Genomic DNA, 14191 nt, shown 5'->3' with positions numbered 1-14191 from the left:
TTTCCCTTAGCATTCTTCTGTGAAACTAGAGCTAGTCTGCATGCTGAAGCCACAGACTCCTTCATTGGTTCAGGTCCACAGACCAACACACCTATATCCGATCCCCCCGTTTCACTTGTGAAATCCGAGAATATATCTGTTGAAACAGGAGCATGTTAGGCCATGTATGATTTGGAACACAGGATTATTTCTGCAGTTTAAGGAACTTTTTTTAATATTATAGAAATGCTACCTCGAAAATTTGGTCTTCCTCCGAAATGGATTTCATGTTCATCAAGTTCTCGACTGGCTCGAAGTGAACATTGCTTTGTAGTTTTGTTTTGTTTATCAGTAAATGACTGAAGCTCTCTCTTTACTCGTTTCCACCTTATCATAATAGCTAGTAAAGTGCTACATGTAATTGCTATAGCAAATGAACACAGAAGAAGGAGATCAACTTGTGATGATGAATTCTTTTGTTCTGAGCGTTTCTTGGCCGGTGGGGTAACGGAATGGTTAAAACCGACAAGCAAGAGGAGGAATGTGATCGAAGAAACCATTGCAATAGCAGCCATCCATAGGAATCTTTCAGGTCCATATGTTGTATAACTGCTGCATGTTGTGCTAAAATATGTTGTTCTTGTGTCAGGGATTTTGTCGAGTACTTCTCTTAGCGTTGTGCCAGTTTCGATTTCACGAGTCACGAATACTTTCAGTTTTATGTGAAATTGCTCGACATTTAGAAGATGAGGAAGAATCGGATCCAGCAAACAGACATCTTGGAACTTTCTTACGGCATAGATAAGTTGTATTCTGTGTGGATATCCACTTCTGCTGTAGTTGGAGCTGATTTCCCTCACGATGCTCACAAAAGGAGTTATCCCAATTCCTCCAGCAACGAGGAGCAGATTGTTGTACCTGCATCAGATTACAAGCAATAAAGAAAAGAAAAAAGTCCAAATTGTTTGTGTTCTTGATCCTGCTGTTACCTTACAAAATCCGGTGATGCCGGCCCGTATGGACCTTCTACAGCTACTGGAATACACTTCCTCTGATCGGCTTCTGTGTCCAGTTCATCATGAATTATGTCATAGAGGGAACTCGTCCATTCTCCCTCACATTTTACAATGACTGAGATCGTATGCTCATCGATGCTGCAGGTAGAAGTTATACTGAATGGATGCCACTGAATCTTGGAGATGCTTGGTATTTTCAAAAAGATCACACTTGCTGGTGTATACTTCAACCCTGCACATAAATTTCTGGGATTACTTCACAGATAGACATATTACTTTAAAACAATGACAAAGGTTTAGGTCATTTACTTGGATCCTTCGGCAGAGTCAGTTCTATGGCTTTGCACGGGAAGACACGAGCAGAAAGAACGCATGTTACTGGCCTAGACTGTATGATGCGGAGCAGTTTATCCAGTGCAAAGAGGAAAACTCCAGGAAAAACCATGTAAAAATGGCGGTCTCCTCCATGGAACAAGAAGAGTACGAGGAAGACTATGTAAAGGTGATGTGTGTAATAGAAGAGGTGAAATCGGTTCCTCCGAATCTGTGGAAGCGATGTGATCCAAATGATGAGAGCTGTTATAAGAGCTATTTCTCCAGCAAGGTATATTCGCCCTTTTCTCTGCCACTTCCACATCTGTTTTTAACATTATCGTTGACTTAAAGTCTCTGGTGAGTTTCGAAAAGTGTGTAATAAGGAAAATTCTTGCCCAGACCAAGTTTTAGCAGACCTGAATAATGACACATTTGGATTCAGCTGCACTTGGTCTGAGCTAGAATTTTCTCGTGTAATAATTTAGTTACCTCGTCTTGGATTCTATGTTTCATTCCCCAGATAAAGAAGGTTCCCACACCATGTAAAGTTGCAAAAAATACCATTGCAGTTCCAAGCCAAGTATGGTATCTGACCGAGCCTTCAAACTGGATGCCAAGCAACCGAAAAACGGACATCCCTCGAAGCACAGGCAGAAGTAGCAGAGCAAGGCAAGCTTCGGCTAACAAACCACAGCGTGTAGCCATTCGGAATAACTTGTATTGCCATCTGAAACCAGGTACAGATGATTACCGTCAACACAAAGGCCTCTTCTTTTCTTGAATAAGGTTGTCAAGAAATACTTACAGACTCAGTTTGAATGATTTGACTGGTGTCATCTTCTTGAAATCGTTAGAAACACGGGCATAGAACGTCCAAACTAGAAAGATGATAAATAGAGACGACGCAAGAATATGTGCTCCTGACAAAATACCTACGTACTGATTCACAAAAAGTGGACTAGAGAAAGAAGTGAATATGCTGCTTCTTCTTCTCTGCCTGCATCAAAGTACAAGATTTCTGATGTAAGAACAGTGAAAAATGCTAATGTTTGTGCTGTTGGAATTTAGTTCTGTACCTGGTTCTCGGTTCTTTTTGTTTGAGTTCTAAGTAGATAAAGCCGATTATCGCCATAGCAATTACAGGAAAAGTGTAGACAACAAAATCAAGACCTGTGTAATATCACAACTGTTAACATCTGTTACTACAACTACTTGAGACTCCATATAAATTATAGACCACAGGATCTTACCGTTATAGCCAAAAACGGAAGCCGTTGACTTTTCTTCGGCTTTCTTCCATTTCCTTGTCCAGAATTCAGTTGGCTTGAGAACCCAAAGAGATAACCAACCAGCAAGTATCAAGATCAGTAGTAGCTTCAGTACCAAACAGGACATCTGTCTCATGTTTTAACCTTAAACCAAGACTTTAGTGCCACATACTAAACAATATACATATGACTTCTGTCTACATGTACAATAGAGAAGGTGCCTTTATATAGTAAGAAAATACCAGCTGCTAGAAGATTAGTTGATAGATTATCCCCACCATTTTGTAGAGTTCTGTGTTGACATACAGATGCCATTACAAAATGACAGGCACCATGTATGTGAGAGGATTTATTCTTTATCAATGTTCGTTTCATTAATGACATTATGTTAATTTGGACCTTCATCTCACCGAGACTGGAGCTAATGCGGTATATTATTTCCCACTATGATGCACATATGACGAGCAAAATTTTAATCAGAATTGAGTGTTCAATTTAAGAAAAGTGATCAATCACCAGGCAGTGGCAACAACACTCGCTATGTGATTGGTTGGTCCTGTCCGAACTGGGTTTGGACAAAAAGTTTTTTCGTTTTTATTTATTTATTCAAATTTATTTACTTATTTATGTGCTTCTTGTTGATTGCAGCTTTAGATATCAGCCTTAATCTTACACTAAGACAATTGGTCCTACATTGTTGTAGTGGGTTCATGGTCCACCATCCCACTACTCCTCATTTACATTGTAGAAAGATTTGGTAAGAAGATATGCATACTGTAATAAAAACAAGCCCCTTTTTTTTGTGTATGGGCTCATTTCTTTTGTCCAAAAGGTAAAAACTTTCTTTCATGAGATAGTGAGGACAGTGTCTGAGTTCCTTTCTTCACATCCACTGATAAAATTTCAAAGAAGACTAAAGATGATGAGGTCAAATCTGTGAACTTATCCATGGCGATAAAGAAGAAAGAAATCGAAAAGATTTCACATACAAGAACCGATCTAGTTGTCCAAAAGTGTACCAACTTTTGACCCCATTATGTGCACTTCTTTCATGCAAATTGCTTCTTGTAGAAAAGGTCAGGACAGCAATAGGATTAGGACCATTTTTCAACCAGACATCAGTCAATTTTCAGGCAAGTAAGTCCTTCCTGAGCTAAGGTTCATATCTATGAAATCCCTTTGTGGGCTTTAAGGATAAGATAAAGTCGAGAGACCTTTCTATATTTCCCTGTGAGTTAATCCTTCCCAGAAAGCTTTTTAGGCATGACCATAGTGAAACAGACATTAGCGGCAATTATCAAAAGAAACAGCCAAAAGATTTCTTACATGATCTCCTTATTAAACTTTTCATTTGCATTATTTAAAGTGTGCAAGAATTTTATAAGTGGGCGGTTAACTAACATGAAAGTGACAATACGTTTCTCTGAACCTTCACCAAGTAACCTTGACTCGACTTTGATGACGTAATATGTATACACCATGGAATAGCAGGTGAAATTTTAAAATTGGGAATAGAAAATTCAGTCCATCTCACGAGTGATCGAACCAACTTAGATTTCCATTTATGGAGGAAGATAAAGGAAAGAGCCTTATGCTATCTTCTAGTATATACCAAGTCAACTGATCAAATTGCTAAAGGAGAGGAAATTATGTAGCTATGGACAAAAGGAAAACACAAACTTTCTGCTGTCTGAAAAACATAGTTTGTGACTCGTGACATGTCCAAGAGCCTGCAGATGTTGACAAAAGAGAATCCAACTTTTCAATTTTTTTTTGGTTTTATAATTATTATTATTACTCTTTCATGGCTTCGAAAGCAACGGCCCTTTTTCATTCTTTATCAAATTTGTTCTTTTCTTCTTGTGTATGAATCTCTTGTCTAAAGTAAAGGGTGGAGTAAGAGCACCTCAAACGGGATATATGGAAGGGGAGGAATCCATGGATATAGATGAGGGGCAATATCGTAATTTCACAGCAACATCCCCGGAAATTGTTGAGATTGTGGAGGAAAGCAAGAGTAGAGATGGAGGAGGTAGTGATGTGTATGTTGCTGTTGGTAAAAATGACTTGCATGTGCTCAAATGGGCACTTGATCATGCTGTTTCTCCCGGTAGTCGTGTTTTTCTTGTCCACGTCTTCCCTCCCGTCTCCTACATCCCCACACCAGGTGCAGTTCCTACAACTCTTTCTGTTTCTTTTCATTGCTGTTTACAAAACCACAGGTTGTTTGGCTCGTGCCTTTTCCGGTTTATGTTCTTTGTTTGACTAATTCAGCATATCCAAATCTCATATGATGCCTGAAGAGTGGGGAACTTGTTTAATATCATATTATTGAAATGGTTGTGGAGAAGTTGACTGACATGTGATAATCCAGAATTCCTAACTTGCTCAACCAAAGATGTCCCAATTTGACATGATCCGAGCTCCAACTTTACTCTTACATTTACACTGTTCAATGCATAACACTAATTCAACAAGATTGATAATTTCATTACAGCTTACACTAACACATAATTCAGAACAGAGCCCATGAATCCTAACTTCTCAAGCGATAGTGTTGGATCATGTTGGAGTATGGAATTAGGCCTAGCATTACATATAGGCCAATGTTGTCTTAAATTTTTTTGATATACACTTTATTACCATAGCCATTTGTATTATTACAATGACTTTACTGGTTCCTAGTTATATCTACTTGATAAGCGGAACAGAAACTCGAACGACTAGATTGTAGGAGCAATCCATCTCCAAACGCGTAAAACTGTGTGCTCGTGTTGAATTCTTCTCTTTGTTGCTTGCACACATTTCGCTTATGATTTTGGAATTTTCCTAACAGATCAAGAATGGAAAACTTGCAGTGTAAACTGCTTCCTGTTCTATCGATTCTTGACTAAAATAAGTAGAACTTCTGTGGCAGTTGGGAGACTATCAAGAAGCCAGTTGAGCAAAGACCAGTTGCAGGTTTACATAAGGGAGGAAAGCAACAAGAGAAAAAATCTCCTGGAAAAATACATTCGACTCTGTAACGAATCCAAGGTACGCAGCTCAATGCGCTCAGTAGCAACATAAGAAAGTCGAAAAAACCGATATGTCCGGCTTGAAACCGTTAACCGTTTTCTGGGTTTCTTGTTCAGGTAGTGGTGGACACGATGCTGGTCGAGAGCAACGCCTCAACGAAGGCGATTTTGGAACTCATCCCTGTGGCTAATATCACTAATCTTGTCATGGGAACCAAACAATCACCTTTCTCAAGGTAACTCTTGCTCCCCGTATAGTCTATTTAGTGTATACGTGCACGTTGTTGATTGATTTGAGCCGGCTATAGCATGCTACATACTGAGAAATTATGCCAGCACACGTTAACTCAATTGGTAAAAACAGACTGCTTCCTATTAGTAGGCTGTGTTTCCAAATTACTCTGCTGATATGAGTCGGTAAGTAATCTACAAGTACCCTTGCAACGATCATGTAGTCCTTAAATCCCGTCTGTCTCCATCTAGACATCATCAAACTACATAGTATCTTCATACTGATGGTGCTTTGGCATTCATTGATCTTGAGCAACTTTGTTGTTTTCATGTTTGTAGGCTATCAAGGAAGGGGCTGGGGAAAGGAGAATATGTCAAGAAATATGCACCGGACTACTGTGAAGTTACTGTCGTACACGACGACAGAGACAGAAAGACGAAGGATCGCCAATCACAAACGTCGGACCAAATAGTCCCATCACAGGAACCACGACGGGAGCCAAGGCACTTCTTCGAGTGTGTGTGTTTTTCAGGCAAATTCACCTGAAGATACGTTTATACTTGAACACACAACACTTCATATTTGTAATAGCCTTTTGTTGTTCGTTGAGGAAAATACTGTAAAAACATCATTTTAAATGATTCTTGAAATTTGAAATCCTACAAAGAGGGACTTAAACAAAGTTATGGGATTTACACGTATACTAACAGTCGGGCACACTCGATGAGTGTGCGAAATCTTTTTCGTTCTAAAGAAAGAGTTGCCAATTCATTAGGATCTTAACGAATTCCTTTAAGTTAATTACAAAATTTATTATTATTAACATCTTTTAAATTTCATAATTTTATTTTATCCAAACAGTTGATGAACTTATTTTTAAAATAAAATTTAATATTTTATAAGCTATTACTACATCTTATATAATATAAGATAAATTACAATGGGTTCTCCTGAATTTATTATAATTACAATTACCCATTCGTTATTTGAAAATTTATAAATACCCCCAAAATTAACAAATACTATTTGTGACAACTCATTTTTAGGGAGTGTATTTGCTAGAAAACAGATAATTTCAGGGATATTTTAATTTTTCAAACAATAAATATGTATTTATAATTATGATAAATTTTAGAGAAATTTATTATATTCACCTAAAGTATATGAATTTATAGGATATTTTAAATAACTTAGTTAAACAACTTCTAAATTTAATACCGAAGGATGTGGATATAATTTACTCTATTTCTAAAATATGGAGACCCATCTAATTCAAGAAGTGATTTTTTTTTTTTTTTTTTAGAGAAATTCAAGAAGTGAATTGGGCCTATCAATTTGTCAGCAATCAATGGAAGTTGTTGTGGCCCAGCTATGTTCGACTAATTACTTCCATTCTGTGACTTCTTTTTATTTTCATTTTTTGTTTTGGGTAAATCACATGAATTTTTTTAAAATTTGATATTATTGATTTATTTAAAAAAATTTTGAAGTAAGTGAATAATTTTTATAAATTTTTAAACTTTTTTCATCCACTCCATATTTTTTTTTAAAATATAATGAGAACTGAATTGATAATTTCAAACTTCTATCCCAAAATTATATAATTTTATCAAATATCAGGATGTATATGAGCTCTTGTTTTAGCTTTAGTCTCATGAATTTTACAAAGAAAAAGTCCCATCGGTCATCTCGTATGGAGCCATCTTTTTCATCCGATGTACCCATTTTGGTCGCCATTCAATACTCGAAAGTAAATGTACTGGGGAATGAGCGGTATGCTGCGAGCCCCCTACCCCTTAATATCACAACTCCGGACATACCAATCATAGCCGTCTCGTCAAGTTCATTGTGAAAATGCTAATTTTAAAACAAAACTTATTTTATCAATTGAAAAAGTAATTTTATTTATTATTATTTAATAGAAAACCATTAATAATAAGTATCTAATATATTCCAGAAAACCAGTGAGGCACACGCGCCGGGGAGGCGGTTGTGAAATCAAATCCTGATATCTCCGCAAGTTTTAGGGTATGATTTTCAATTTTACTTTTCTTGAATCCAAAACAAAAGTGTAGAAAATTTTCTTGTGCGTTTGAGTTTTGAAACTTTTGTTCTTATTCCTTTTCATTCAACTCGTTTGGGCTTTAATTTCCCTTTTGCTTTACAAATCTGCAAACCCTAGCCCTAATTTTCACCCCAATTTACTATCTCAGCATGTACAATAACTACGACCCCAGGCTTCAGGATGCGGGCTCTTATCGTCAGCGCCGGAGGTATGTTTCTATGTGTTTCTTGATCTGTGTATTGAAAAATTCTAGTAAACAGTTGTATAATGGTGTAACAGAAACGAAGGTTGAGATTTTTTCTTTATGTTCTTTTGTTCGATTGTGTTTTATATTCCGACTCTTCGCAGAAATGTTATATTTGCATGAGTCTGAGAAAATGCACTGGAGGTATTGCGGCTGAATTAGTGGTTCTATTTTGTGATTATTTCTTCTGAATACTGTAGTGATTTAATGGGGCAGCCACCAATGATGATTCCACCCCCTATGCCAGGTGGTGCTGCACCCAGCTACAGCCGTGGTGGTCCAACTCCATATGGAGGTCCTCCGGTGCCACCACCTCATATGGTGGGTGGTGCCAGAGTTGGAGGAGGTGGTGTCGGGATTAATGGATATCATGAGATTGAGCATGGTGTTCGAAGAGGCTATGAGGCTGGTCATGGCAGTGGATTCGGTAATCGGGGCGGAGGTGGTGGAGGAAGAGGGTTTGGTGATAGAGGGTTTAGCAATAGTGGTGCTGGGGGTCGTGGTGGAGGTAGAGGCTTTGATGGAGGTCGTGGTGGGAGGGGTCGAGGTAGTGGTGGGAGAGGAGGCAGGCCAAGGGGGGATGATTTAGATGCCATTTCTCTTCCAAAACCAGATTTTAGAGGCTTGATTGCTTTTAAGAAGGATTTTTATGTGGAGAGCCCATCTGTTAGGGCAATGACTGAGCAAGAGGTTATGATTTACCGTGCAAGGCGGGATATAACTATTGAAGGGCATGATGTCCCTAAGCCAATTCGGATGTTTCAAGAAGCAAATTTCCCTGGTATTGCTATGTTTCATTTGTTTAAAGAAAATGAATCCTATTTTCTTGGTAGAATTGTCATGAAGATCTGCTTCCAGCTGCAACTGTATTCTTGTGCACAGAAAGGGGCAACCATCTCTATTGAGCTTACATTACATCTTTTCTTCCTTGTTAACTTTTTGTAGCTAAAGAGTTAGCTCATGGGATTAATTTGGTTTGCAGATTACTTCCTTGAGGTCTTTGCTAGATTGGGTTTTGTTGAACCGACTCCTATCCAATCACAAGGATGGCCAATGGCTTTAAGGGGTCGAGATCTGATAGGCATTGCTGAGACTGGTTCTGGAAAGACTTTGGCGTATTTGCTGCCTGCTTTTGTTCATGTTAGTGCTCAACCCAGGCTGGGTAAGTTCTTTGAAAATTCTTAATGTGATGAAATTCTATCTTTTCTATATATCTGTATAAGTTTTTGACCGAAATAAAATAAATCCAGCACAAGGTGAAGGTCCCATTGCACTAGTGCTAGCACCTACCAGAGAGTTGGCTGTTCAGATTCAAGAAGAAGCTGTAAAATTTGGATCATATGCAAACATAAGAAGTACTTGCATATATGGTGGTGCCCCCAAAGGACCACAAATTCGCGATCTTAAAAGAGGTAAAACCTTGTTTGCAACCCTTGTATCTTGTTTCTTTCTGAAATTTATTTGTGCTGATATTTTTTGGAAATTTTTGCAACCTCGTTTAATGTCAGGCGTTGAAATTGTCATTGCTACACCCGGCCGATTGATAGATATGTTGGAAGCTCAACACACTAACTTGAAAAGAGTGACGTATCTAGTGTTAGATGAGGCTGATCGCATGCTAGATATGGGATTTGAACCCCAAATCAGGAAACTTGTTTCTCAGGTATTGAGTCATTTGCCCACCTAATATTTTGTGTTCTTATATTCATTTGGGTGATTTGACATTCATGACTTCTTATCGAAGAATTTGTTATAGAACCTCAATGCTATTAAAACATGAATATGTAGTAGCTATAGATGTTGATGATATATAGTGTCTGCATGCTTAGGATTTCAATATCTTAAGTACCAACTTTTAGATGGTTTACAGTAAATTGGTTAAGCCTCATTCCCTCTGGAACAATTTGATTCGGAAACTTATGACCTGAAAAGACGAGTTTCGTACCCCTGCAAGGTGCTATTTTCATGTACTCATGATAAATGTAATTCGATTAACTGGTAGTAATTCATGAGTGATTCATAAATAAAATATCTTCATCTCTCTTTTTTTCTTACTACAGTTAAAAGCATCCTCTTCCAGAAGTACTGATGTTTAATGGGATTCTCAAATTGCAGATTCGTCCTGATAGGCAAACCCTGTACTGGAGTGCCACATGGCCAAGGGAGGTAGAAACTTTGGCAAGACAGTTCCTGCGCAATCCTTACAAGGTTTGCTCTACCATTTCCTTAAGCAATTATGCTATTCATAGAACAAGGGCAAGAATGGTGTTAGTGGCATGGACCTTTGAGCTCTGCAGGAAAGTATATCTTAATTATAATATTGATCTATGAACTCTTACAATGTTTAATGTATAATAGGTCATCATTGGGTCTGCAGACCTGAAAGCTAATCAATCTATACGTCAAGTTATTGAAGTTATGACTGATTTGGAGAAGTACAACAGGTGACATACGTCTTAGAAATTCTGATCCTATGCTTGTGGAATTTCTTGGTTCTTACCAAATATGTGTCGTGCAGGTTGATCCGCTTGCTGAAGGACGTGATGGATGGGAGTAAAATTCTAATTTTTGTGGAGACAAAGAAAGGATGTGATCAAGTCACGAGACAGCTGAGAATGGATGGATGGCCTGCTTTGTCCATACATGGTGATAAAAGCCAGGATGAAAGGGATTGGGTCCTGGCAGAGTTTAAAACTGGCAGGAGTCCTATAATGATTGCCACTGATGTTGCTGCCCGTGGCCTTGGTAGGATTAGTGTCACAGTTTAGGTTTTAGCCTCTCATTTCGTCTTGCAACTACATAGACAAGTCTCCCGGCTGTTCTCCATGTTCCTGATAGTATTGTGGTTTGGGTGCGGAAGTTTGTGCATTTGTTGGCTGCTCACTACAATTTTGCTGTACATGAGCAAGGTGCTTTTTTAATGTCGTTGGAGGAATTAAACTGGATTTGGAGGATATTGTTATTGTATGCACCTTGAATGGTGCCTTGGCCTAGTGATGACCTAGAAGGTTGAGATAGTGATGAGATAGAAGTAGTCAAGATGATGCTTTCTTAATTTGCTCAAAGAGTGAGAACAAAAGTGGCAATGACTGTAGAATGTTCCAGATGATTCCTCTTCCTGGTACTAACTTATTGTATCAGCTTAAGTTGTGCAGACACATGGAGCACGCTTCACCAATGTGTAATGACGTGCTATGGTTTTTTATAGGCGAGTATATCATAGGTTCTGAATTCCATAGGTTTTGTTAACTGTTGTCGCTGATGGTCATTGTCAATTTGCTGAAACTGAGATTGAGAATAGATGTGGGCTTTACATTTGCCTTAAATAGAGTCCTCCACATACAGTGTGCTCGTCCTATTTGTCTGAGTAGCATAATTGAAGCTAAAGTACCCATCCACACTCGGGGAGCTGGTAGTTATGACAGCCGGTTGACTGGAGCGAGATTATTCATTGATTGGACAATGATTAGGAAAATTATGGAGGAGCTGCTCCTTATCCCTGCAAAGTAAGGTAGGCACATTTGAAAGATGTGTTATATCTTATGCGTGATCAGTTTGGATCTTAGGACTGCAGGGATAAGGTGGCTTTATATTATATATCATTTCCAATCTGTTATATGTTTTATCTGATGCAAACTTTCTCTGTATTGCTTGTAGATGTGAAAGACATAAAATGCGTCGTCAATTATGATTTTCCATCAAGTCTTGAGGATTACGTCCACAGGATTGGCCGAACTGGTCGGGCAGGAGCCAGTGGAACCGCTTTCTCATTTTTCACCCATGGAAATGCCAAGTATGCGAGAGATCTTATTAAGATCCTACAACAAGCTGGGCAAGTTGTACCTCCTCAACTAGCTGCTTTGGCACGATCCAGTGGATCTAATATGGGGGGTAAGCATTATTGAGCTCTGATGGTTGACGTTAATGTTTCTGGTTCATTACAGAACTGTAGGAAAATTTCAGTAGCATTCAAGGCCTTCATTGCTACTGCTAAATTATCGTTGATGTTCATCTTCCTCACATTTGTCAAAATTCGAGGGGTTCAAAACACACTCTCAACTTATCTTTCTGCAGCTTCAGGGAGCAACTTCCGTTCCAGAGGACGAGGAGGTTTCGGCAACCGTGCTTCGATTTCTGGGTCTAACACTATTCCTCTCGGCGGTAGAAGGCCATATTAGCTTCTTCCAAGTGTTACTTTATGCCCCTTACACTGTTTGAAAAAATTGTGGTTCCATTCCTTTGCAAATGTTCACTTCATGTGTTGCCTTTAGCATATGATGATTCTCCCTATGTAGAAGAATTAGGCGCACACATGTTGCGGAGATCTGTACTTGTGATACGTATGTAGATTTTATGTTTGTAATGACTATATAACTATCTCTTGAAATGGAATATTCTATAATTAAATTTTATGAAATTATCCGTAGAGTTATTTTATGTCTGCTTAAATTCCACGGGGATTCATCATCTTCAATTCAGCAAATTAGTTTTCATCAAGCTTTTTTCTCTTCTTTCAAATCAAACAAGCATTTCCTTAATTAGGTATTAATATATATATATATATATATATATTCTCATACTTTTAGTTTGGGTATTTCTCATACTTTTAAGGTCATATCATCTTATTGTTGAAAATAAATTAAAAAATATATTTTGTTTTGCAATTTTAGTTTTTGAATTGTTTAAATTAAATTATTTAAGCCAAAAATTATAAACATCTATCTACCAATTTTTATAGTTTTATTCGTAATTTTAGCTTTTATTTTATCGATGTTGTCTTAACTTAGTGGTCAAGGCTAAAGTTGAAGTTTTATGAACAAGTGAATTGAGTCCTCAGAATGTGTGGGTATTTGTTTTAATTTATGTGAGTTGTTGTAATTTGTTTATCGGCTTTAGTCATATTGATGTATTGATTGAATTTGATATTATTCTATATATCGAAATGAAATATTATTAAAATAATAGCTCTTATTTCATATATTTTCAATATTTACAATTATTTAACTTACAATTTTCTTGATGATTTATTCTCATTAAAAAATTAAAATTTATTGTAATAGTAGCATAAGTATTACTATTTTTTTTATATCTTGATATCTATCTTTTCAGTAATTATTTCTTTGAAATCATTTCATAAATATTCATTTTCTTTCTTCAATATTCGTTTATTAAAATTTTATTTCCGTCATAAATTAGAAAAAAATGTTTTAAAAAGTATTTTAATATTTAATTCTTTATTCATACGCAACGGCCACTTGTAAAATATAGAAATACACAAATATCAACTGATGTCTCTTACATTGTATTTATGCAACTGTTTTATTTTATTTTATCTTCTAATACATAATAGTAATTTCTACTTGACAATTATTTAATGGATTAATTACGTCCAGACTTCTTCTAAAAATATAAAATTATATTTTTTTAAATTATACTTAAAACCCTTTTAAAATTTTTTTGTTTTCATATGATCCCTTTACGTTAGGGTTTTCAATTGAAAACGCTGACGTTAACAAAAGAAAATATATAAAATTTAAATTGTCCCTCGTTTAATATTTTATGTATATTTTTATACTTATAAGAGAATAAATATTATATATATAAAGTGAGGTACGGTTTTCTCTGTATGCATATAAAATTATAACATAAAAATATTAAATGAGAAGTAAAACTAAAAATTTATGTAATTATTTTTTTATTAATGTCAATATTTTTCTACTAACTCATAATGAAAGGAAATCAGATGTAAATGGTGAATTTTCAGAGAGGATGTATATATATAATTTTAAAGTTCTTTTTGGTGGAAACTATAATTTCATATATTCGAAGGGGTATAATAATAATTAAACCTTACTTAAAGTTGCACTTGCAAATAGCAAGGGATCTGAAAAGCTCACGGTCAATGGCGTAATTATGCGCACCTAACAGGGGTAATATCGTAAAACTTTCCGCTCGCTGTTCCCCTTCCGAAACCCTTGTGCTGTTGTACACACCCTTCTCTCCTCTGTATATAAAATCCTCAAAACCCTAACCCCTCGTTTCCTTCTCCTAACGG

At 36.8% G+C, this 14191-nt stretch overlaps 3 protein-coding genes across 5 annotated transcripts in view; 2 read left to right on the top strand and 1 right to left on the bottom strand.

Annotated features, from left to right (window-relative positions):
- The window catches only part of LOC105157466 (ferric reduction oxidase 8, mitochondrial), a 3185-nt gene extending 281 nt beyond the window's left edge, over positions 1-2904 (bottom strand). The window contains exons 1-8 of the mRNA XM_011073874.2: positions 2561-2904; positions 2387-2480; positions 2116-2307; positions 1800-2037; positions 1305-1632; positions 969-1227; positions 233-897; positions 1-136 (exon numbers count right to left, since the gene is read on the bottom strand). Of these exons, the coding sequence (XP_011072176.2) occupies positions 1-136; positions 233-897; positions 969-1227; positions 1305-1632; positions 1800-2037; positions 2116-2307; positions 2387-2480; positions 2561-2714 (2066 nt within the window). The 5' untranslated portion in view covers positions 2715-2904. The remainder of the gene's footprint in view (positions 137-232; positions 898-968; positions 1228-1304; positions 1633-1799; positions 2038-2115; positions 2308-2386; positions 2481-2560) is intronic.
- Positions 4499-6373, top strand: LOC105157465 (U-box domain-containing protein 52). The gene is made up of 4 exons (XM_011073873.2): positions 4499-4745; positions 5496-5614; positions 5713-5831; positions 6166-6373. Exons 1-4 carry the CDS (start codon positions 4499-4501, stop codon positions 6371-6373), a joined length of 693 nt encoding a protein of 230 aa, XP_011072175.2.
- On the top strand, positions 7874-12553 carry LOC105157269 (DEAD-box ATP-dependent RNA helicase 20). 3 transcript variants are annotated; one of them, XM_011073637.2, is made up of 10 exons: positions 7874-8100; positions 8337-8917; positions 9119-9298; positions 9387-9548; positions 9645-9799; positions 10252-10344; positions 10495-10580; positions 10655-10881; positions 11794-12027; positions 12211-12553. In XM_011073637.2, the coding sequence occupies exons 1-10, from the start codon at positions 8042-8044 to the stop codon at positions 12312-12314; spliced, it is 1881 nt and encodes a 626-aa protein (XP_011071939.1). In that variant the 5' UTR covers positions 7874-8041; the 3' UTR covers positions 12315-12553. The 3 variants fall into 3 exon arrangements, 2 of the variants coding, with proteins under 2 accessions (XP_011071939.1, XP_011071940.1); XM_011073638.2 differs by having other exon boundaries at positions 7875-8100; positions 8384-8917; XR_847432.2 differs by lacking the exon at positions 12211-12553 and having other exon boundaries at positions 10655-11647; positions 11794-11935.

Source organism: Sesamum indicum, linkage group LG3 (genome assembly GCF_000512975.1).
Source record: "Sesamum indicum cultivar Zhongzhi No. 13 linkage group LG3, S_indicum_v1.0, whole genome shotgun sequence".
NCBI lineage: Eukaryota > Viridiplantae > Streptophyta > Magnoliopsida > Lamiales > Pedaliaceae > Sesamum > Sesamum indicum.
The sequence above is the reverse complement of the archived record's forward strand: the minus strand, read 5'-3'. Positions and strand labels throughout refer to the sequence as shown.

Excerpts from the sequence above, each read along its gene's own strand:
- LOC105157465 (XM_011073873.2), top strand. The coding sequence starts at position 4,499 with ATGGAAGGGGAGGAATCCATGGATATAGATGAGGGGCAATATCGTAAT. Across the intron at positions 4,746-5,495 it reads CTCCTACATCCCCACACCAG|TTGGGAGACTATCAAGAAGC; the intron begins GTGCAGTTCCTA and ends CTTCTGTGGCAG. Across the intron at positions 5,615-5,712 it reads GACTCTGTAACGAATCCAAG|GTAGTGGTGGACACGATGCT; the intron begins GTACGCAGCTCA and ends TTTCTTGTTCAG.
- LOC105157269 (XM_011073637.2), top strand. The coding sequence starts at position 8,042 with ATGTACAATAACTACGACCCCAGGCTTCAGGATGCGGGCTCTTATCGT. Across the intron at positions 8,918-9,118 it reads TCAAGAAGCAAATTTCCCTG|ATTACTTCCTTGAGGTCTTT; the intron begins GTATTGCTATGT and ends TTTGGTTTGCAG. Across the intron at positions 9,800-10,251 it reads TCAGGAAACTTGTTTCTCAG|ATTCGTCCTGATAGGCAAAC; the intron begins GTATTGAGTCAT and ends CTCAAATTGCAG.